The sequence below is a fragment of the Schistocerca nitens genome, chromosome 8 (genome assembly GCF_023898315.1).
Source record: "Schistocerca nitens isolate TAMUIC-IGC-003100 chromosome 8, iqSchNite1.1, whole genome shotgun sequence".
Classification (NCBI taxonomy): Eukaryota; Metazoa; Arthropoda; class Insecta; order Orthoptera; family Acrididae; genus Schistocerca; species Schistocerca nitens.
Window position 1 is genome coordinate 638,757,638 of NC_064621.1, and position 23,610 is coordinate 638,781,247.

The 23,610-nt window shown below is 42.2% G+C and overlaps 1 protein-coding gene across 5 annotated transcripts in view; it reads left to right on the forward strand.

Annotated features, from left to right (window-relative positions):
• LOC126198482 (transducin-like enhancer protein 4) overlaps window positions 1-23,610 on the forward strand; it is a 510,722-nt gene that overhangs the window by 480,702 nt on the left and 6,410 nt on the right. For all 5 annotated transcript variants that reach the window (XM_049934844.1, XM_049934845.1, XM_049934846.1 and 2 more), the window contains 8 exons: window positions 8,566-8,664; window positions 8,956-9,009; window positions 9,246-9,337; window positions 11,692-12,060; window positions 13,239-13,488; window positions 14,368-14,547; window positions 17,119-17,403; window positions 20,822-20,980. In XM_049934844.1, coding sequence (XP_049790801.1) covers window positions 8,566-8,664; window positions 8,956-9,009; window positions 9,246-9,337; window positions 11,692-12,060; window positions 13,239-13,488; window positions 14,368-14,547; window positions 17,119-17,403; window positions 20,822-20,980 — 1,488 coding nt within the window. The remainder of the gene's footprint in view (window positions 1-8,565; window positions 8,665-8,955; window positions 9,010-9,245; window positions 9,338-11,691; window positions 12,061-13,238; window positions 13,489-14,367; window positions 14,548-17,118; window positions 17,404-20,821; window positions 20,981-23,610) is intronic.

Here is a 23,610-nt window from a genome sequence, read left to right on the forward strand (position 1 = left end):
GAAAACAAATTTATAGTACAATAGATGGAAATAGGAGGATATGCATTTCCGGCGTTACATGCTCAGGGTCTCGTCTCTTGTAATTATTTGGAAGATCAACTTAAAGTAAACAGTGCCTATTATTCAGACATGCTGATGAATAAAATAAAGCCAGCAATAAGAGAAAAACGTCGAGGTCGTCAAAGAAACGGCGTGATACTGCCACACCACCCAACTAAAAAACGTGTTGGGAGTAATACCTCATCGTCCCTACAGTCCAGATTTGTTTCCCTTAGATTTTCATTTGTTGGCACCATTCAGGAAGGCATTACGGTGAAGTAGTAAATTTCTCATTGCGTAAAAATACAGGTTCTTTTTCTACATCATTTAGTCCGTTTAATTAGTGAATCGCCCTCGTATTTAGGGGTAAAAGACTTGGGTTTGTTGGAACGGTTCTAGATAAATAAACTGGAACTGCAAAGGAAGTCGCATACGTACGTTAGTGCCACCTTTTCTATAGTATTGTGAATTCAGTGACGCACTGCTAAAACCGTAACAGATCGGTATATAGGCCATAAGAAAGTGTAGGGTACCTCAATGAGAATGACCTAGTTGTCGCGAAAACGTGTTGGATCAATTTGGAGAACATGTATTCAAAGAAGACGGTGGTCATTACGCTGCTACCAACGAATATCTACCGTAGAGGTCAAGACAATAACATGAGATTTGAGGACACAGGGCTGAAGAACATATATCAGTGATTTTGACCGTTAAAGAAAAAGACGAAAGCATTGGTACGATGTACCCACCGCCATGCACCATATCGTGGATTGCTCATTACGTATGTAGATTTAGCTTCCATTAGCGCCTGTAGAGGAGGGAGAAATAGTATCGGTACCCCTTTATCATTCTGCGAGGAGATAATTTGGTGACTGTCCGTCGCAGATTTTCACTGCACGACTCCCGTGTTCGTAACAAAGTACTTCCAGAAGAACTTTCTTACTTTCGGCCAGTTTACGTTATAAAAAGGCTTTCGGTCGCCAAGCTATTTTTTTGTCAAAGAATCAATATTACACTGTGGGGGCGGCATCTCGACCCGCATATGGACCGATCTTATTACTGATTGGTAACAAACATGGATTAATAGGCTATGAGTTCCAGTGTACTAGCCATAATAAGGGCGCCATAAGATGGCTACTGGCCACGAGGTTCTGATCGTTAGAAGTCGGCACCATTCGTGATCGTTAGACGTCGGCGCCATTCGGAACACTTCGTGTCGACTGTTCTGTCACAGAATGCTGCCTACCCAGAGACCATCGAAGTTGTGACACAGTATCTGCTGTCTGAAGTGTTGTGTTGTTTTGTGTGAGCAGATGATTAGTTTATTAATAACAGTAATTGTACTTATATTTAAATACATCATACACTCTGCGACACATTCACAAATATTTGCTAAATGTTTTGAATTTCGCTTTTCTTCTAGTCGTTGCACTGTATTACAACAGCCTTAATTTAATTTCATATTCCTTGCTGCAGTTGTTGTCTCCGTAAGTATTTTTGTGTGTTACTGGTTGTGAGCAAGAAAACTGCATTCGGATCGCAGTTTGACGTCCACTGGAAGCGTATGGTAGACCACGATATGAAGAGCTGCTTGTATAATACGCATTTTCTTGGCTGATCCCGAAATTTCGGTTAATAAGTGCTCAGGAAAGCTTTAGATAATAAGTAAAATCTCGTCACCTAGGGTCATTCAGTCACAGGAACAAAACTGTACAGATATGAAAGAAAATAAGGGTAACAGATAAAAAGGAAAGAGAAAAAAGAACGTACGACCATTCGCAAATTACAGATATGTCGTTAACACTGAACAGCTAGGTTGCGTCATGTTGAGTTGTCTCACTGACGGTGCGACAGTGGAGGGCAGTCGCGCCTACATGTGTCCCCCCCCCCCCCCCCAACCGTGACCGTTTCACCTCCCTTCGCTGAGCCGCGCCCCCACCCCTGTAAACCTCTGTTTTTTGTCTCGCGTTTTAGCTGTTGTTCGCAGCCGTCCCACCGTCACAAAAACAGCGCGGGGGAAAAACCGTCAATTTGTGTTCAGCCTGTAATGCCATTAAATCCACTTTAAAGTTAATCCTTTACTATTTGACCCGCATAACCGCCAGCACAGAGTAGAGCGGGCTTCCTAAAAAACAAAACAAAAAAGTAAATTGAACTGCAAGCAGATTAAGTTTACATTCGGCGACAAATTGAATATTCAACGAGTTGCCATCTGTTTGGCGATCCAATGATTATCATTGTCATACTACTGTCGGGCATATTGCGTCACAGCAGGGGAATGGCGGCGAGCATTAAACACACACACACTGTAGGTGCACGGGGTGTTTTATATTTATCTACACGGGTCGCGTTTTTCTGCTTGTCGTAGCTTCACATTTTGCGGCGCACTTCGCTGTTTGAAGTTGACGTATGTTTTACGCTTTGCCGCCGTAAAATATGTAAAAACAACACGTGCGGACAGGCGGCATTCACGCGCGATTTCCGACCCGATACATTTAGCGAAACCGTTATTACGTCAAATTGTGTTCTCGATGCACCGTAAAGATTCTGACCAACGATTCATATCTCGTATACCTGCTACCTCGCCCATTACAAAACTCCCGCTGTACTCAATGACGTGTTTTTCCTGTGGTCGGCTGAAAATCAGGATAGGACATCGAAATAATGCCAAGTGCTATTGCTATCATATGTTGCTTCATAAGATAAAAATTGAAGAGTGGGAAGTAAACTAACATTTTTTTCTAACACGAGATGTCAGTTACTCATATTACGTATCGTACACTTTAACATTCTAAACCGAAGTTACCCAAACGTAGAAGACGGTTATTTGTGCTGGATACAAACTATACCGAGCGAGTTAACCTGCCATTGAGCACTGACCCTCCATCGACAACCACTGACTTCTTTTTAGTTCTAATACCATACGTTTTTTCCACCGTTTGCGATCTTCAGTACAAGTTTCTGGGGGGTTCAACAGGACCGTAAATCAGACCAGCACCTCATGAAAATTGATTTATTTTGCAGTAAACGAAAATATAAGCAGGAGCCTACATTCTCAAACTGATTATTTTTTTGGTACTGTAAACTTAAAGAGGACAAAAACTTGGCTGAGTGACAGGTTCCATAATTTTGGAAAGAGTACCTCTAACATTTTCTTCCACGAGGTCACTAGCTGCTTTTACCTTTATACCACCCTATAATTTCACAGAGACATACGTCATTGTCTTGAAACAGCTTTGTAATTTCAAAACGTGCATACCTAATAGTGAAGGAGACACGCCTCCGATATTCGGGAAATAGCGTACACTCACCAGACTACCAATGGGTCTCACGAACCTCCCTGATGCTGTTAGAACCATAAAATATTCTTATGGGTACTGTAACTTAGTCAGATGGTATTGAAGTTACATTCACTGTTTGTGTTGGCAGTTTAAAAGATAGCAGAACGGGGTTGGGTTGTTTGGGGGAAGAGACCAAACTGTGAGGTCATCGGTCTCATCGGATTAGGGAAGAACGGGAAGGAAGTCGGCCGTGCCCTTTCAAAGGAACCATCCCGGCATTTGCCTGGAGCGATTTATGGATCGAACCGTCGTCCTCCCGAATGCGAATCCACTGTGCTAACCAGTGCGCCACCTCGCTCGGTATAGCAGAACGAATACGTCGCACAATATATGGCATCAGCATGAAACTGCATTGGAGAACGGAAAAAAATGTGAAAAGTGGCCCGGGGACATGGAACAAATTTAACGGAAGGAGCAGCACTCTCGGAAGTGGGTCTTCCGTGGGCTCGAGCTGTCTCGCGCCGCTGTGTGCACGTGCGTAGGTCGAACACTCTCTGTGGCTTCTCTTCGTCACTGTGTCGCCCGCACCTCTCGCCCGCCAGTCCTAAACCCCGGCGGCGACCCTCGTTGCAACGCAAAACCTAATTACGGCCGCGAAGCGGGCGGGTTTGGCGAGGGCTGCGCGCCTGCCGGATCAGCAGTTACGCTTGCTCGGGAGGGGCGCGTTGTTGGCGCGCGCGCGCTGGGTGGTATTTTGATCGCTAAATGAACGCGCCCGTGCTGCCGCCTGGGGAGACAAACACGATTAGCGCCGCCTGTGCCGCCACCGCTGCTGCCATCTGTTGGCGACGAGCCATTCGGCGCGGAACGGTCGTCGCGCAATATAAATAAAACACGGCAGGGGAGCTGAGCCAGCGCGGGCCTTAGTAGTGCAGCCGGCCCATTTGACTTATATTTCATTTATCTTGCTCCCTTTCCCCAGCTCTGGCAGTCCACATCTCTGCGGCTGCTGGCGCGAGGGCTGCAAGTCACGCAGGCGACACTGCCAGACCCCACTTCCCTACCCCCCTAGTCTTTCCCACCCTTCATCCTTTAATCAATTTACAAGACCGCGAAACACTCGAGTGGAGGGGTGCGGTGTGCAGGGGTGGCATAGAGGGTACGGCGTCACCCAGCCAGGGGAGAAGGCGGAGGGTCATGCCACGAGCGAGCGCCAGTAGGGAAGACTGCCAGAGAGGGACGTGAAGAGGGGGACACGGCTATTGTTAAAAATAAACGAGGGTCCGGTACATAATGGCAGAGGCAGCCTGCGAGCCTCTCTCGTTAAACAGAAAGTGAATATTAAATTGAGTGCTGATTCCCCTTCGGCAGGGCAACGGCGGCGGTCGCGGCGCACAGCCCCCGTGCGGCCCCGGGCGGACATAAAATAGTCGTTCTCTATCTGTAACGCGGTCCAGCCATAACCCACCCAGCCATCACGCTCCTGCCCTGCTGGGGATATGAGATTCTTTCCCGCGCCACCCTTGCTTCCCCGGCTCGCCCCTGGAGCATGCGAATTTTGTGTAGGGTGTAGGGAGGAGGGTAGGACAGGGAGAGGGAGGTGAGACGAAGCACAGAACGGGCGAAAAGGGGAGGTTGTAAAGAAATAGGCGAGGGTGGGATTTGTGCGGCTTGATGGTCCGTTTGAGGGTTTTAGAGGGCGGGGCGTCGAGAGCTCTCTCTCTCTCTCTCTCTCTCTCTCTCTCTCTGATCTTCCGTTCCGCCATCTGCCTCACTGGTGAGCCTGTAAACCCAGCGGAGTCGGGCGCGCACAGAGGGTGGGTTTATCTAAGGCAGGCCGCGATGGTGTGTGTCAGCGGGAGGAGGCGAGGGCTTTGTAACTCAGCCACCCACGTGTGGGCTCTTCCCTTGCGAAGAGGGACTGGCGTCAAGCGAAAACAGGCTTAAGTAAAATATTCACGAGTATAAAACGTGTGGCTTGGCGTATACAGACTCCGTGATTTAAAAAAAAAAAAAAAAAAAAAAAGCGTCGTTGCGTGCAGTTGGACAACCCCTGCCGATTTTTGCTTCGACGGCAAACAGCTCTTTCATACTGACATAAGTTAACAACGAAAAGTCTGACTAATCGCTAATATTAACGTAACTTTGCACTTTTATCCGGCGTTCCTATTAGATTGCCGTTAAAGGTACACGAGGTACAGTGTTAGTAATGAGCGGTCGCCGGACTGGGTCTCTGTAACGGTTTATGCTCTGGATAATGCCCTTGTTTAATAAAAAAAAAAACGTGACTCGTCAAGAATAGGCGCTTCAACCGTTCAGACATCAAAAATGGTTCAAATGGCTCTGAGCACTATGGGACTTAACTGCTGAGGTCATCAGTCCCCAAGAACTTAGTACTACTTAAACCTAACTAACACACACATCCATGCCCGAGGCAGGATTCGGACCTGCGACCGTAGCGGTCGCGCGGTTCCAGACTGTACCGCCTAGAACCGCTCGGCCACTCCGGCCGGCGTTCAGATATCGCACGCGAAAATGAGAAAGAGAATTGTATCTATTTTAAAAGCCTCCGAGGCGCTCTCTCCTGAACGCCCGAAAAAAAGATTTACTTATTAAGGAAATAAATCAGTGGAATTCGTATGTATGTACGCTTCTTGTATAACTTAAGTCCCATTCATATAACATTCAAACGAAAAACGTGTGTTTGTTGCAACTAGATTAACTGCCGTGTAGTGAAAAACAGATACTAGCATACCGAGTGGATTCAAGACTTAAAAGACTCAACTCGTCGCTCTTAACGGAACAAAATCGACAGATACAAAGAAAGGGTGATAGGACCGTTACTGTTCACAATGCACATAAATGGTCAAGTAGAAAGCGGTGCAAGCCCTTTGAGACTATTCGCAGGTGATGCTGTCATGTATAAGAAAGTTAACAACGCCAGAAGACAGTACCGACTCGTAGAATGACGTACGGATCTGGCTCTGGTGGCAGTAAATAAATGCAACGTATTGCGCATACGGAAGAAATCCACTGCTGTAATTCCACGTTATTAATGACAAACTACTGGAAACAGTATCTGCGATGAAATATATAGGTGTTACCTCATGTGGGACGACTATGTAAACAAACAGCAGGAACAGTAGATGACCGGATAAGGTTCATACGAATAATCTTAGCCGGCCGGATTGGCCGAGCGGTTGTAGGCGCTACAGTCTGGAACCGCGCGACCGCTACGGTCGCAGGTTCGAATCCTGCCTCGGGCATGGATGTGTGTGACGTCCTTAGGTTGGTTAGGTTTAAGTAGTTCTGAGTTCTAGGGGACTGATGACCTTAGAATTTAAGTTCCATAGTGCTCAGAGCCATTTGAACCAATAATCTTACGAAAATGTGAATCGTCCCCCAAGGAAGTGTCTTACATGGTGCTTGTTCGACCGATTCTTTAGTACTGCTCATCAGTCTGGGGCTGTTACCGTGTAGGACAAACTCCAATGGCGATGCTAGAATAGAGACGATGTGCATCACGGAGAAATTTACTATTGAAATTTCGGGCGAGAACCTTCCGGGAGGAGTTTGACAACACAGCTACCTCCCACGTACATCTCGCGAAATGACCAGGACAATAATATTATAGAAATGAGAGCTAATGCGTAACGACAACGAAACTTTCCACGCTTCATTCACTTATGGGACAGCGAAGGGATGGATCAGTTAATCAGTTAATGGAATCAGGAGTACCATCCAGGTGGTATGCGGAGTATTTCTGCAGCGTCAAAACGTGTTAACAGTCAACATAGATTACACGAAAACATTCCACAGGAAAATCGGTACAATCTCAGTAACACCAAAATAGACAAATTTCTTCCACGAATGTCCAAAAATTCCGTTATGTAGAAGGTAGATCTAATTTATATAATTCGAAACTCAAATTGAATCATTATCATCAAGATGCTGTTCTTGCAGCTTACACTGCCAGCAGAATAAATAAACTATTTGTGACTTACGTAACACTGCCATCCCTAATTTGCCGATTCATGAGTGTGTACCCGTAGTGTTTTTCACTGTAGTCATAAATATGGCGTTGTGCTGCTTGTTACGAGGTAAATTGTCGCTGCGAATAATTATCAGTGAAGTTCATGATACGGAAATTACCTGATACTGAACAGTCGAGAATTTCAGAAGATGCACACAATAGAGAGAGAGAGAGAGAGAGAGAGAGAGAGAGAGAGAGAGAGAGATCAGTAGTGTAACGACAGACAGACTTGATTGCGTAACTTAGACGTTAGCACAAGCACGGAAATTCGCAGTATTTTGCTCGCCCACTAGCGATCGAAGATCTTATGCGTTTGAAACTGCTGAACATCGGTAACACGCTGACAAGCTCATAGGAAATCAGATAATGGGTTGTTAGAATGGAAATAATTGTCCAGCGAGTATGCTGTTTTTCTTCGTTTCGTTTTCGATTAAAAGGAAAAAAAATTAACATTTTGAAACAACAGTAACAATGTGTGTCAGAAGATGATACGCAAGCTAATTTAACTCTTGGTCTAAGTTTTTTGCAGTGTACTTATTATTCCTTTATTTTAATTAGATCTGCTGGTAAGGTGCCGGAAATAGAGGAAAGGTTGTCACTTAAGGTTAATATCGATCGAAAATAATTGCCGTTTTTCTTAAGGCAGAAATAGTTACTTCGAGTCGTTGCACGTTGTTGCGAAACGTCAGTCATATAAAATAATAAATTTCCTCTCCCTTTCAGGGCGTTTAGAGACATTACATATTTCCCAAACATTTCTACCATGTGTAGCCTACTTTGTCCCCATAGTTTCACAATGAGACATTTTTTTCTGTTACTTTTACGGTAATTAAATGAATGCCAAAATTCCGATATGATAAATGTACGATGAATAAACATCCAAGTTTGTATGCAAGTAGGGTTTGTTAGCAACTCAGAATTAATGAACGACAGTCATGGCAAAAGTTGTATAGCATATTAATTTTAATCCCAACTCTGAGAGAACTGCTCCCTTCCAGTTTAAACACAAGCAAGTATCCACTATGTGAAGACAGGTGGAAATTATTATGGGATTTTTGTTTTAATCTCCTGATTAAACTGCTGTTTTTCTAGAAGTTGATACTGAAATGAAAGTTACAAGCAATAGGAAGCTATTATTTTCTTGTTTGCTCGCTTCACTCGATAAAATCAGCAACTGTTGAGCTTACACTAGTTTCCTGTTGGCCTTTCCAGAGAAACTCAATCTCACCAGCAGAGCGGGAGAAATACCGGCCACGTAGCTCACCTGATCCTGAACACAAGAAAATGAAAAAGGAGGAGAAAGACTGCCACGTAAGTTACAGAAGTTGACATTCCGTCAGTACTATAATAAACGCAGTGCTTGACAAACTAAAATGGTCATCTTAAATTTTAAGTCTCTCTCCTGAAACTATAAATAACTTCAATCTGCGTTGAACTCTTCCACTAAGTCTTCTGGTGTTGTTTGTCTGTTACTTATACGTTGAGAGAATTTATGAAAATTTTTTAAATAGTTGTAGCGAAGGAAGTAAATATTGTTCAGTGTTACTACTAAAACTAAAAAGTGTCCTAGTTAAGGATCTGATACTTAACATTGTGTTTCAGGCAAGTGATGGGGAGAAGAGTGATCAGGACCTCGTAGTGGATGATGCGAGTGAGGTAAGGGACTTTGCTTACTTTGATGTAATTGTGTGCTTAAGCTCTACACATTATTGAAGCACTACCATAATATGCTAGTTCTTAATGCTGACAATGAGCTGCAGTTCCAAAAGGTATTAGATGTACACTATATTTTCTGTCTCCACCAACATCTGACTCTGAAATTGTTTTAATATTGCTCTTTATATACTAATGGGGGTAATGAAATGAAAGTCGATCATTCTTTTGTCGTGCAGGATCCTGTTTCACCACCAAATGGCACTGCATCCCCTCGAGAAAATGGACTTGACAAGCTTGCACCAAAGAAGGAACACATTGGACCACACAGGTAAACACATTGTAGATTTCTCACACAATGTACATGTACGAATGTTTGTTTACTTCTGTGTGAGAAAGAAAGAGTATGTACTTTCTTAAACTCCACCAAGAGATAAATTGCAGATTGGTACTTGGAGATATGTAGGCTTATTGTTAACATTATTTGATATCACATACAAATAGTGCAGTGCATATACTTATCGACTGCACAATATGTTAACAAACAGGTTGTGAGGCACACGGGTCTATACTTTTTGAGATAATTGTAACTTTGTGCCTGTGTAAGTGAAATTCAGTGCAAGAAACTTCAGTTAATAATTCTATTGACAAATTAAAAACATTTTTTTTTCTTGAAAGGCACCATTCAGAAGTATACAATATTCAAAATGAATAAATAATTTTTCTTTTTTATTTGTCTCTTTCTCTTAGCAGCTCACAGCATTCACTCTTCTACTTTATTTTCACAAACTTTAAATTATTTTTTATGCCTCACACTAAGTAGGCACGTGCCACCGAATTACTCTCTGTGCACGGCGGTCCAGCTTTTTACGTTTCCTACGTTAAGTAAGACGGCCGTCAGTGAATATCACAAGTGTTTTACCAGCCTTAATCCTATTTCGTGTGGCGTGCCTGAACTGTGAATTGTTTCATCCAATCAGTTACGAGCGGGACAGACGTTAAACTTGGAATGTGAACAATAGTGCAACATATTTTTACAGATACTACATGGGAAAAGTTAGCATAGCAGTGAATTCTGCTGACTTACAGGAGGTGGACAAAAATACGGAAATACAAAAAACAACACAACATATTACCGTGCCTAATACGACATAGGAAAACCGAAACAGCTTCGAGTCATCTTTGAATGGATAAATACAGGTCCTGTACGGTTTTCGAGGGATTCTTATACCGTTCCTCGAGCGAGATATTGCCGAGCTCAGCTGACAGTGATGGAGGTGGATAGCAATCGTGCACCCTTCTCTTCAAAGTAGACCACAAAGGCTCAGTAATAGATGTGACAGTCGTGGCCAGGGAGAATGCAAAAATTCATCCCAGTGCTCACAGAACCTGTCTCGGGACATAGCGTACACGCACCCGGCCAAATGACTTTCGCCCATTGCTCTATACTCCGGGTTTTTACGGTTTTGGCAACACGTATTCCTGTTACGAGCATTTCTATCACTGATGTGTGATTTTGGAATTGCAGCTTTCCTGTAATTGTCTGCTTACGGAGCTATGTTCGTGTTGTTTTGGTGCTGATAATTTTTGTGAGTGTGACATACAGTTCTGCAATGAGCAAATGTCCTCAGTTTTCCTCTACAATACTGTTTATTGACCATCTGTCACAATTACTCGGTGCACACTTTGGTCCGCCTTGTGACTTAGAGGATGACGATTTTCCACTTTCCCAGCACGCAGTACAAATCTTAGGTACGGTGCCAAACTCTTCGGCCCTCTCAGTTACGGGAGCACCCACAGTACGTGCACCGACAGTTTGCCCACGTTCGAACTTCCTCAGCTCCGACATAGTGCGCTCACAACACGGAGCACTGTTCTGACCAGGATTGACATATGCGACATACTGAGGTCGTCGAACAGGTGCTCTTCGTAGTCAGATACGACACCACAACCTGTGGACTCTATTAGTTTAAGCACGAATTTCTCGCACTGGCTCCATATTTTTGTCCGAGCCCTGTACGTTTAGTGACGAAGCGCACAATAGTCGACGAGTGCCCTCGATTAAATGTGGAAGTTTGTGGGCTTTCATTTGCTACCTCACACTCTTGTCGGAGAAGGAAACTGAGGAAAATGTGTCGGTATATTTTTGGCTCTCCAGTTAGGTTGACGATTCCTTCATAAAGTACAATATTTGATCAGTTTGACTGGATACGTTCTTTTGATATTATGACTTGTGGCCTTAGATGTCCTCTCCACACAGACTCTAAACTGAAAGGAATTATCAGTGTTGTGGTGCTATTTGTAACTGTCCTCTGATGCATATTTGTTTCCTGATGACTGTATTAATGTACTGTGAAACATACGTCTGTTTTTTTTTATGTAATTAGCACATTCGAATGCCTGGAAATATACCTATAAAATGCCGTCGATCAAATGTTTATTTGCCGGAGCCATTATAAAGGTATCGGGAAAGGTGTAAAAACACAAATCCTCCAATAAACCGGTTATCAAACCTTAACCGAATGCTACAAGTATCGTCAGAGAAATCGACGTGCAAACTGTGGGATGGTGAAGTAGTACAGATCGGTGCTGTTGTCGGTAAGAAAGTGATACGGGAGTGTGCGATTGTCCACAGTCTACTGTAATGTCGCACATATTTTAAGTTTAACCTTTAAAATGTTCCAGCCCGAGGAGTGGAACGTCGTCAAACGCGAGCACTCCCTCGACGAAGAAACTGGACGGCGAGAAACCGACGACTCCGATCTCGAAGTCCGTGACTCCGACTAGTGGCGGCAGTAGTGGGGGCGGTAGTGCCGCGGGGGCGGCCGGGGGTAGCGGGTTGAAACCGGTGGTGAAGCCGCCCTCGCTGTACCCGCACTACCTCGCCGGGGCCGGGCCCCACGAGCTGCAGTCGTACGGTGCCGCTCTGCACAACAACTTGCCGCCTGCACTCAACAGTTACCCGAGGCCACCTCTGGTCAGCTACGAGCCGCACCCGCAGATGAGAGCACCCCTCGGGCCTGCCGGCCTCGGAGGCATTCCGGGAGGAAAACCGTAAGTTGCCCGTCTGTACGGTGTACTAAATATTGTCGAGGGACTGGTGTGCCTCGGTGTTGCGAGAGTCGAGCTAAAAGCAAATGTAATTTTTTGGTCTTCTGCTTAGTCTCACAGCTTAGCAAAAAGTATTCTAGCTTTCACAGATCACATTATTCTTTAATAATCCCAGCAACACAGAAGGGAGAAATATAATTATTTACGGTAATGTCTAAGCCGACTTTTGTAGTATTCACTTGTAGTGCTGGCATCGCAGGTGAATTAATGGTGCGCAGTTATCACTCTGAACTCGCAGAACACTAAAATAATAGTCTTCTTTGGATCCAACTACATACGAATTGTTTTGGGGCTCGGTGAAGTTTGTTTACTCACGACCGAAAGGATTCACCCAGAATTGGGCCGTTGCTATGGAACGATAAAAAGAGCCGTCGTTTCTTTTACACTGACCGGCCACGTCGGCGTGCAGTTGCCGTAGACCTCTTCCCGGCAAGGAAATCTCCGTCGTGTGAAATATCGTTGTGAGCCTTCGTAGTGTTCCAGTGGTTGTTTGAGGTGGATTCATTTCGGGTACCACATTGTTCGTACTTAGTTGTCTTGCCCGTCACAATTAGCCCACTTTATCAGCCGTACCTTGGCCAGTTACTACAAAAATTCTGCCTGGAGTTATTTTGAGCCATGCACTGCCATGTGCACATTTGGAATGTTCTCCATATGATAACATTATTTGGGGTTGCTCAACTTTGTAGTACATTGTTGTCCTTTCCTCACAACTTCTATGTTTCTCATTCCATCTGAAGCAAGGTATGCCGGTATGAAGAGTTTGTGTACTTGAACGTATTGGAGAATGTATGGAAGTAACACGGAATCACACATATAAAAAAATTATTGTAGCAATGTACTGTACGGATTTGAACATTTCAAATCTTTATGTTTGTCATGAATACTAAGTGTGCAGTGCCTCACATTTCAGTGATTGAGTCCTGTGTCACAAATTGATTTCTTGTGTGTGTGTGTGTGTGTGTGTGTGTGTGTGTGTGTGTGTGTGTGAGAGAGAGAGAGAGAGAGAGAGAGAGAGAGAGAGAGAGAGAGAATTCCTGTGGGTCTGTTACTTGAGGTATAGCTTAAAAATATTTGTTATACATGCAATGTTACTCAGGCATAATATTTCTTTGGAACAGGGCTTACTCCTTCCACGTCAGCTCAGATGGCCAAATGCAGCCCGTGCCATTCCCTCCAGACGCACTCATCGGTCCAGGCATTCCGCGACACGCTCGCCAGATCAATACGCTGGCACACGGAGAGGTCGTGTGTGCAGTCACTATCAGCAACCCTACAAAGTATGTTTACACTGGTGGTAAAGGTTGTGTGAAAGTGTGGGACATCAGCCAGCCTGGCTCAAAGAGCCCTGTTTCGCAGCTGGACTGTTTGGTAAGTGTCGAGAAATGCTGTTCAGTGTTTGTTCTAGTTATCGATTAAATTCTGTCCTACCTTAAATTTAGTTAGCAAATACGGTTGAGATGTGACACGAAAGCTAGAGCTGTGCCGAGAAAACTTGCAACAATAGAATAATGCAAATTCAGTCATTTCTACCCTACAGAGGTTAAAGTCAGTAGCATAAAAAAGTAATGAGGACAGATACACACATACGGTACACAGAAAATACTGAGCAGTTGACAGTAGCACGAGAAAGCAGCAAAGATTTACAATAATCTCTCAGTCCATTCCTTAACAAACCTCAAAACGTAGATTAATTTAAGCCAGTGTTTTAGGTCGGGTCAGAGGATTGTAGACTATCTGTGTGTTCTTTTGAAATAATACTTTAGAGCAACAGTTGCCAACACACTGTTTTAGTTTGCCTTTTTTCCTCCGGTAAAACGTACAGGGAGAGGTACTGGTGGATTGTGAGTGTGAAGTCCAGGAGGCATTCCTAGGTAGTTTATTTGGTTAGAACAGTTACCACTAAAGACGAGGATTGAAACTTAACTCTTGTCTGTGATTTGCTCTTTCATCTCTTAAGGAGTTTCAATAGAGTTCCAACATTTGTCACACCTGTACTCACTTCCCAGGATTTTATCAGTGTGAAGGCTGTAAAGAAGGAATATGCCAATAACAGTGACTGTAAGTAGTGCTTTGTGGCAACTACCAAAAAAGAAGAAAAGTCTTTACTACTTAATAGCACGTTTGCTCTGTTTGAAGAATCTTCAACAGCTCACCCTCAACTCGAAGAAGAGACGAGGGCTATTTGTCACATTAGCGTGCCAGTTAAAGTGTTCCACCGGTGACGCCGATGTGTTTTGCTGCTTACAGCAACGCGACAACTACATTCGCTCTGTGAAGTTGCTGCCTGACGGCAGGACTCTGATCGTCGGTGGAGAGGCGAGCAATCTCAGCATCTGGGACCTGGCCTCCCCTACACCGCGGATAAAAGCCGAGCTGACTTCTAGTGCGCCAGCTTGCTACGCCCTCGCTATCAGCCCGGATTCGAAGGTAACCGATCCCCAGTGTGTGTCGTCGTTCGGTGGTATTAACTGTATTTGGTTAGTTCTGCAATGTGTCTCATTCCTTCTTTTAGCAGTTCGTTCTTCTAGTAGTTGCCGTACCGAGTATTGCTTTATGTGAAGTACGTTCCCGGTGTGGTCAAACCTAAAAGTTCGATGGCTGTCAAACGTAATTACCCACAGTACATGAATAGTTAGCTTCAAACATTTTTCTTTTATGTTTTTCTTAGCTTTGTTACTTGTGACTTCACCCATGTATTTATGTCACAGATACTGCACACGTTCCTCCGGCCACCTTCTCCCTCTCCCCCTATCGGCCCATTTTCACCCCCACCTCAGTGGGAGATGATTTTTACCCCCACAGTACTTCTTTCCAAACAATAACTAGTAGGTGTACTACTTGACTGTGATCGATCCAGTGGTTTAGGAGGAGATGTGGAAAACAGTTTTTTGTGTGTGTGTGTGTGTGTGTGTGTGTGTGTGTGTTGTGTGTGTGTGTGTGTGTGTGTGTGTGTGTTGGAGATGTCAGAAGAAGACTTTCTGGCCAAAAGGTTATGCATTTAATAGTCGTGGTTGTCATCATGGTGCTGGTTGTCCTCTGTTAATCAGTTTTACACATATATTTGATATGTCATCTTACTTCAGTTTAAGAGCAAGGAAAAAACATAGTTCACACATACAGTCACTTACATATGTGTATAGGTCTCGTTTGACAAGAATGGGGCACAGTCGGCTGTGGCATTATATTAGGAACCACCCAAGCATTTGCTTGAAGTCATTTAGGGAAGCCAAGTAAAATCTAAATCAGAATGGCCATAATGTACCTACCCCCTTGTAATTCATATCCTAGCACGCTACTCAGTCTGACAACAATTTTTAAGCCGTTTTCCATATTAAACCGACTTGGTTTTTGTAAAGTTGGTTTTGACTTTGTGATGAAAGATGTAAAAGCAGAGTAATAATGTGAAATTGTCACACGTACAAGACATAATTGACTCACTGACTGCAAATACATTTAAAATTATGTAGATATTTTGAGACAATAGAAGCTGTCGATGGTAGTGTAGTGTACAGACATATAGTGTGAGGGGAATAAAATCTTAATTCTTTTATTGTCCAATAGTGTGGTTTTAATCAGTTTTTTGTGATGAAAAGTTGAATGTCTGAACAACTCCAGTTTGTATTCACCTTCAGCACTATAATATTTGTATTCCAAATAGTGTTAACACAAAATGTCAAATTCTACCTCAGACCGACTGAATAACAAGCATTCCTTCTCCTATGTCTTCTCTTTGCTAGTAAGAGTAATGACTTCATCTAACGCTTATTTCAAACCGCTATAGTATTTAAATTTCACAGTTTGAGCTCCAGCGTGCCCTCATCCATCTACACGACATAACTTCTTCTCTCTGTACATGCAGTTCTTTTAATAGCGGTTTTTGATGGTTGTTAATTTTCTGAACTGAGATAGTGAGTTGTAACCACATGTGTTCAGTATATTTACGATTTTCCAGTACATACTATTACCAACATTGTTTCTCAGAATGTGTTGATGCTTATGTTACCAGTACTACTACTGAATATGTGTGTATATGTTGTTCGAACAACATTACCTGTTTCCAAACAGTAAAATATACAAAAATTACTTTTGAATTGGCGTAATTGATTCAGTGTCTTGAAATGATTGAATTAATACAGAACACTGCTTGACCAATATTGGACTAGGCCTATATGTTACTGTAACTACTTTCTTTGGTTAATTCAATATACTGTTACTTTTTACTTTTGGACTACTTCTCTAAATATGCTGACAGATTACAGTCTTAAGAGTATACATTTTCCCTCTTCCTTTCATCCAGTTTTCTTATAACCCAAGAATAACTCATTACTGCAGTATTCATGAGCAGTAAATCTAATTTTGTAATTAGTGAAAAGTGCACTTTTTACTTACTGTAGGCGAAACCCTTACTATCTTATTTGGGGTGATGAAGGGGGGAGGGGGGGGGGGAGAGAAGCATTAAATGTGGTAGAAGAAAGACAGAGAATGGCGAAATACTGAAGGACAAATTTTTTAGGCCACAGTGTAGCGGTACACAATATTGTAAGCAGGGAAATAAATTAGTCATTTACATTCTGTTAATTCCCATTGTCAACATATTGTTACTTTGTTAAGCACTTCATGTGATTTAACCTTCCTCTCTTCTTTCCTCATTTCTTCCTTTTCCTTTGGTGATTTATGAAGAAGAAAAAAATATATGTGATATGTGTGATAAATTGTTTATTGAAGGCAGTACTTTCATACTGTAATAAATTCACAAAGTGCCCAAGCTTCACAAGCACTTGGATGATGTCTTGGGTGGCAGTAATAAATTATGTACACAAACCTTCCTCGTGAATCAGTCAGTTTGTTAGTGGAAACCGTACCAAAATCCGTACAGTATTCCCTCAGATTAGATGTAACACACAGACCAAAAAAAGACATGTCAAGCGATCTCTAATCTGTATAAATATGGTACATGTAGCTGTATAATGTTATGTATTTTTAAAATTTTTTTTCCAGGTGTGCTTCAGCTGCTGCTCAGATGGCAACATTGCTGTATGGGACCTCCACAATCAGACTCTGGTACGACAGTTCCAGGGTCATACGGATGGTGCCTCTTGTATAGATATTTCAGCAGATGGCACTAAATTGTGGACTGGTGGACTCGACAATACAGTGCGGTCGTGGGACTTACGTGAAGGCAGACAGTTACAACAACATGATTTTACATCCCAAATATTCTCACTCGGTTACTGCCCTACAGGTGAATGGCTTGCTGTTGGAATGGAGAACTCCAATGTTGAGGTGAGCGCAGCAATGGGTTATTCCCATACCAGCTATTAACACAATACCTGAGCAAAATTCCAGTGTATGAGGAATTTTAAGCTAACAGTGGTAGCTGTGGAAGCATTCATCTGTGAGCTTAATCTCTGAATCTGGTTTTTGATTCTGAAGAGCTGTGTAATGTGGGGGAAGTGGGGTGGGGGGGAAGATCAGAGTAATAGTTAGTGTGTGTGTGTGTGTGTGTGTGTGTGTGTGTGTGTGTGTGTGTGTGTGTGTGTGTGTGTGTCACTAGTGGCTTTCAGCAAATGTGTGATTTATTTCGAGAATTGAATACACTCTACATTTAACTACTGGCAAGCTATAATTTACAAGTATACAGTGAGATTTGTACTTGTGTCCATAATCATTAATCACATTAAATATTGGGTCTCAATTAACAATATGTATGAAGTGATGCTAGTGCGGAATATGTGTGTTCTAAAGTACATGTTACATGAACACTTCTGCTCTGGATTGGGACATAATGTTGGTGTCTTGCCACGAACTATTATTAGAAGTTTGCTTCGGGTTAAATAAGTTTCTCTCCTGAGTTCTCATTTCAGTTGTTACCGAAATCCCTTGTTGTAAATGCCAGGTTAGTTTTTAACAGGGATGCTATCGCTATAGCTGTTTTCGTCCTTTCTTATCTTTTTGCAATCGGAACTTATATGTACTTGAGTGTCAGCATGAAGTTAAGCCTTTCTTTAAAAAAAAAAATTCCTTACTTTCTCTGGTCTACACATACAGTATAGATTTGCTGCACTCTGGTAATATTAAAGCAGTTTTTGCAAAGGTCAATAATGTCCTGAAGATTTTTGTAGCCATTGAAATGTAGGAAAATTACCTAATATACATGGTGCTGCAAAATAGTACCAAGAAAGTTTGAGTGGTTGTAGAGGTTGTCTTGAGGAACAAATTAAGGGTAGAAGCCTGTGTCCGGAAATGTCAGCCGGTGACACTACAGAATGTTAAAATTACTGGTGCTAGTCTGCTGTTAGGCTACCACTTAGGCAGCAATTTGACTTTGTACGCTGATGGACTATAGGTGGAACATCTTGCAGTGTTGCTTGTTAACTAGTAAATTCGGAGTAGGAAATAAAAACTTTGAGGTTCATCGATGACATTGTAATTCTGTCACAGACAGAAAAGGACCTGGAAGAGCAGTTGAATGGAATGGACAGTGTTTTGAAAAAAGGATATAAGATGAATATCAACAAAAGCAAAATGAGGATAATGGAATGTAGTCGAATTAAATTGGGTGATGCTACGGTAATTACATTAGGAAATGAGAGACTTAAAGTAGTAAATGAGTTTTGCTATTCGGGTAGCAAAATAACTGATCATGGTTGAAGTAGAGAGGATATAAAATGTAGACTGGGAATGGCAAGGAAAATGTTTCTGAAGAGGAGAGATTTGTTAACATCGAGTATATATTTAAGTGTCAGGAAGTCGTTTCTGAAAGTGTTTGTATGGAGTGTAGCCATGTATGGAAGTGAAACGTGGAAGATAAATAGTTTAGACAAGAAGATAATAGAAGCTTTTGAAATGTGTTGCTACAGAAGAAAGCTGAAGATTAGATGGGTAGACTACATAACTAATGAGGAGGTATTGAATAGAATTGGGGAGAAGAGAAAGCTGTGGCACAACTTGACTAGAAGAAGGTATCGCTTGGTAGGGCATGTTCTGAGGCATCAAGGGATCACCAGTTTAGTATTGGAGGGCAGTGTGGAGGGTAAAAATTGTAGAGGGAGACTGAGAGATGAATACACTAAGCAGATTCAGAAGGATGTAGGTTGCAGTAAGTACTGGGAGATGAAGAAGTTGCACAGGATAGAGTAGCATGGAGAGCTGCAACAAACCAGTCTCTGGACTGAAGACAACAACAACAACAACAACATCAAAAAGCTGCTGCATAGGGAGGCCTCGTCTCTTACGCATGTGATGCTGTTGCCTCGGTGGACGACGGTTTCAGACATGTGTTCCTATCCTCAATTTGTTCCTCAAGACCCCTCGAAGTTTGTCGTCATTTTGTAACGGCCTTTATATAGGAAAAGTCATTTTGGTACTTCACATTTGATGTATCTTCTGCATATGTGCAGAGTTTCAAACAGTTCCAATATCAATTGTACAATTTGTGCTATATGATAAAACTGGACCGATAAAAAATCAAATCAAATCAAATGGCAAGGCTGTAGTGAACCATCAAAAGGGCACCTGTGTGAGACACTTCATTACAAGCATTGTGTTGTAATGGAATTCTTGGTTTTGTAAAAAGAAATTGTGGTGAAAATCCATAAAGTTCGTGTGCAGTGTATGGTAATGATGCAGTTGATAAGATTACTGTTGGGTGATAGGTATAGAGAGTGAAAGCATCACGGGCTCCACAATCAGCCGCATTGGAGACGTCCTGTCAAAAAAAAAGCTTCTAATGGCGCTGAGCACTATGGGACTCAACATCTGAGGTCATCAGTCCCCTACAACTTACAACTACTGAAACCTAACCAACCTAAGGGCATCACAGACATCCGTGCCCGAGGCAGGATCCGTACCTGCGACCGTAGCGGTCGCGCGGTTCCAGACTGAAGCACCTAGAACCGCACGCCCACACCGGCCGGCACGTACTGTCACAGCCACTGCTACCAATATGGTGAGTTGCAGGGGCTCCATCATTTGTACAGACCAGTGCACCACAATTTTGAACATGACGAGAGAATTGTAATTCGCGCAATGAAAACATGGCTACGAGCACAGGACAATAACCTTACCTAAAGGAGACACGGGTTCTGGCATAAGGCCTTAGAACATAATGGAGACCAAGTAAAAAAATAATACATTCAATAGAAACATTGATTTATATTGCCACCAACTCTAGCTCTTAAGAATAAATATTATAGGATAAATTGTAGAGCATTGTTTGCTGAATGACCCTCAAATTAAAAGTGTAGCTTTTCAAGGTAGGTACTCAATACATTGTAAATTGCTGATAAGCAGACAGACAGCTGATGTAATTTTTCTCTCTTTGGGGAAGAAAGCATCTTGTACCCACACACAGATGACATCGCACTGACTCAAAATTATAGTAAAAACAATACTAATAAAAAATGAATTGTGAATCTTGTGTAATTGTAAAGTTTCCTGTCTTGTGAGGATTAGTGTCATTGTTAAATGTTCTGTAGTCTTCATCCCCCCCCCCCCCCCCCCCCCCTTCTTTTACATCCTACTTAAAACATGCAGAGAGAGAGAGAGAGAGAGAGAGAGAGAGAGAGAGATGGCACAACATTATACTCATTATAGTACATTGTAAGAAATTGAACAAATTACTTCGAAAAAAGCCCTTTTCGTACCTTTTGTGGGTCAGAATGCTTATTTTTAAATATTCGTTCATGTATTGTTTCAACAGGTGCTACATGCAGCTAAACCAGACAAATACCAACTTCATCTTCACGAATCATGTGTGCTTTCTCTGAGGTTCGCTGCATGTGGGAAATGGTTTGTGTCCACTGGCAAGGACAATCTCCTCAATGCATGGCGAACTCCATATGGAGCATCTATTTTCCAGGTAATTATCAGTATTATAAGGTTTCATATTCTTGGCTCCAGATGCCAATTTACATCACCTAAACTACAAATAGTACTTTCAATTGTTTTTAGTGTAGTATGAGATTGTGAAAGGAGTGACAGAACAAACTAGTGATACAACAAACAGAAAAATGTTTACTGTGAAACACCAAAGTGTGTTGTCTCACTGATTTATTTTCATCTATAGTAATTAATAACAATTTGTGTAGCAAAACAGTAAAAAACAGTCCTCCAAATTAGGGCAGTTGTCCATCAACAGCTACTTGTGACCTATGCTTCCACCTCTCCTTTTTCCATCTCTGTATTGCAGAAGAAAGATGGGCTATCACTGTTTAGTGCTAAAATATAATAAATTGCAAAGAATGAAAATGTAAGAACTGTAACTGAGTGCTGTGGAGATAACAGCAAAATTATAATTGTGGGAAAGATAACAGTAACACATTATTTGAGGAAAATAATTTTGTTTTGTTTAGCAAAGGAAAAATTTTTCTCAGTTTCGTGAAGCTTTTGGATATCTCTGCAGAAATACTTTCATGTATTAGTGTTCAATGTGCTAATGTGCCTAATGTGAAAGCGACCCTGATTGGATTTTAGATTTTAATAAGCAATGAAAACTGATAATTTGCCGGTATATATCATCGTGTCCGGAGCTCGTGGTCTCGCGGTAGCGTTCTTGCTTCTTGAACACGGGGTCCCGGATTCGATTCCCGGAGGTGTCAGGGATTTTCACCTGCCCCGAGATGACTGGGTGGTGTTGTGTCATCTTCATCATCATCATCCTTCATCCCCATTATAGTCAGAGGAAGGCAACAGCAAACCACTTCCACTAGGACCTTGCCTAGTACAGCGGTGCAGATTTCCCGCATCGTTCCCCTACGCTCTGTCGAGAAGCGTGAGACTTCATTTCATTCGTTCATTCATTCATTTGTATATCATCGTGACACTGCAGCGATATTGTTTCATTTATTGTGGCTGATTTAGACTGATTTACTGAGCATTGTTTATAAAATATTTGTCTTCGATACTTGAAATGTCAGTGAAGTTCACAGCAAATATGTAATGGAATGGCTCTCAGAAGGAATTCCACATACTGCAGTCGGGTATGTTAATCTTTTGACACTTCCATTAAGGAAAATTATGTAGGGACATCTAATTGACAGAGTTTTGGACACTAACAAAGCACTGTCAGGAGTAACTATGTCACAGGAGTGTCAAGTTTCATGTGTAGGTACACATCATAATGAAATCTAAACCTTTGTAGACACTATGATTTGTAAACTGGAATTACAGCTGGCAATAACAAGAGAATAGTGGACATAAAGATGGAGATAGAAAACTGTCAACCCAGAGTAAAGTTACAGAAATTCAGAACGGTGAAGCATTTTCACTGATTGATGTGAATTGTAGATAAGTGAACAGTAGATTACAAACAAAATAAGAGAGAATAAAATAACATTTTATTGGGTCCTTGATCAGCTTCAGACTGTACCATGTTGATTGCAGGTTTACTGTCTAACATTATATGAAGTGCTATGAAGCAGAAAAACATTTGTGATGAAAGACTTTTATATATTTTGGACTCCTGGGAAATAGAACACTTCTGTAGAGGAGACTGCATAAAACACATTTCTGCAACTTTTTCACAGGTATAGTTTAACTGTTTTGGAACCGTTTGAAATTGGCATGAAAGAAGATACTTAAGGAAACCATAGGTCTGGTGCAAGAGCAGCCAGCATTAGTATGGGAATATTACTGAAATGTCTGTGACCTTACGTGCAAATTTTTGGTTACAATATTCTGTTGTCTACACAAAAGGCTGATGAGCATCCAAATTTGTGGTAGATTCTATTGTCTCCAGTGCACACTTGTGTAAGGAGAAATCAGGACGCGTGTGTGTGTGTGTGTGTGTGTGTGTGTGTGTGTGTGTTTTTGTGTTTTGTGTTTGGGGGGGGAAGGGGGGGGCATTGATCTACATTTGTACACCAGAAGTCGTCATACTGTATGTGACAGGATAAATTATGTTCCAGTACTGTTCATACAGTAGAAAAAGAATGGGTAGCTCTGAGGGATGAAGTAGTGAAGGCAGCAGAGGATCAAGTAGGTAATAAGACCGAGGGCTAGTAGAAATCCTTGGGTAACAGAAGAAATATTAAATTTAATTGATGAAAGGAGAAAATATAAAAATGCAGTAAATGAAGCAGGCAAAAAAGAATACAAACGTCCCAAAAATGAGATCGACAGGAAGTGCAAAATGGCTAAGCAGGGATGGCTAGAGGACAAATGTAAGGATGTAGAGGCTTGTCTCATTAGGGGTAAGATAGATACTGCCTACAGGAAAATTAAAGAGACCTTTGGAGATAAGAGAACCACTTGCATGAATATCAAGAGCTCAGATCAACATTCCATTAGAACTACTGACGGCCTTGGGAGAGCCAGTCCTGACAAAACTCTACCATCTGGTGAGCAAGATGCATCAGACAGGCGAAATTCCCTCAGACTTCAAGAAGAATATAATAATTCCGATCCCAAAGAAAGCAGGTGTTGACAGATGTGAAAATTACCGAACTATCAGTTTAATAAGTCACAGCTGCAAAATACTAAAGCGAATTC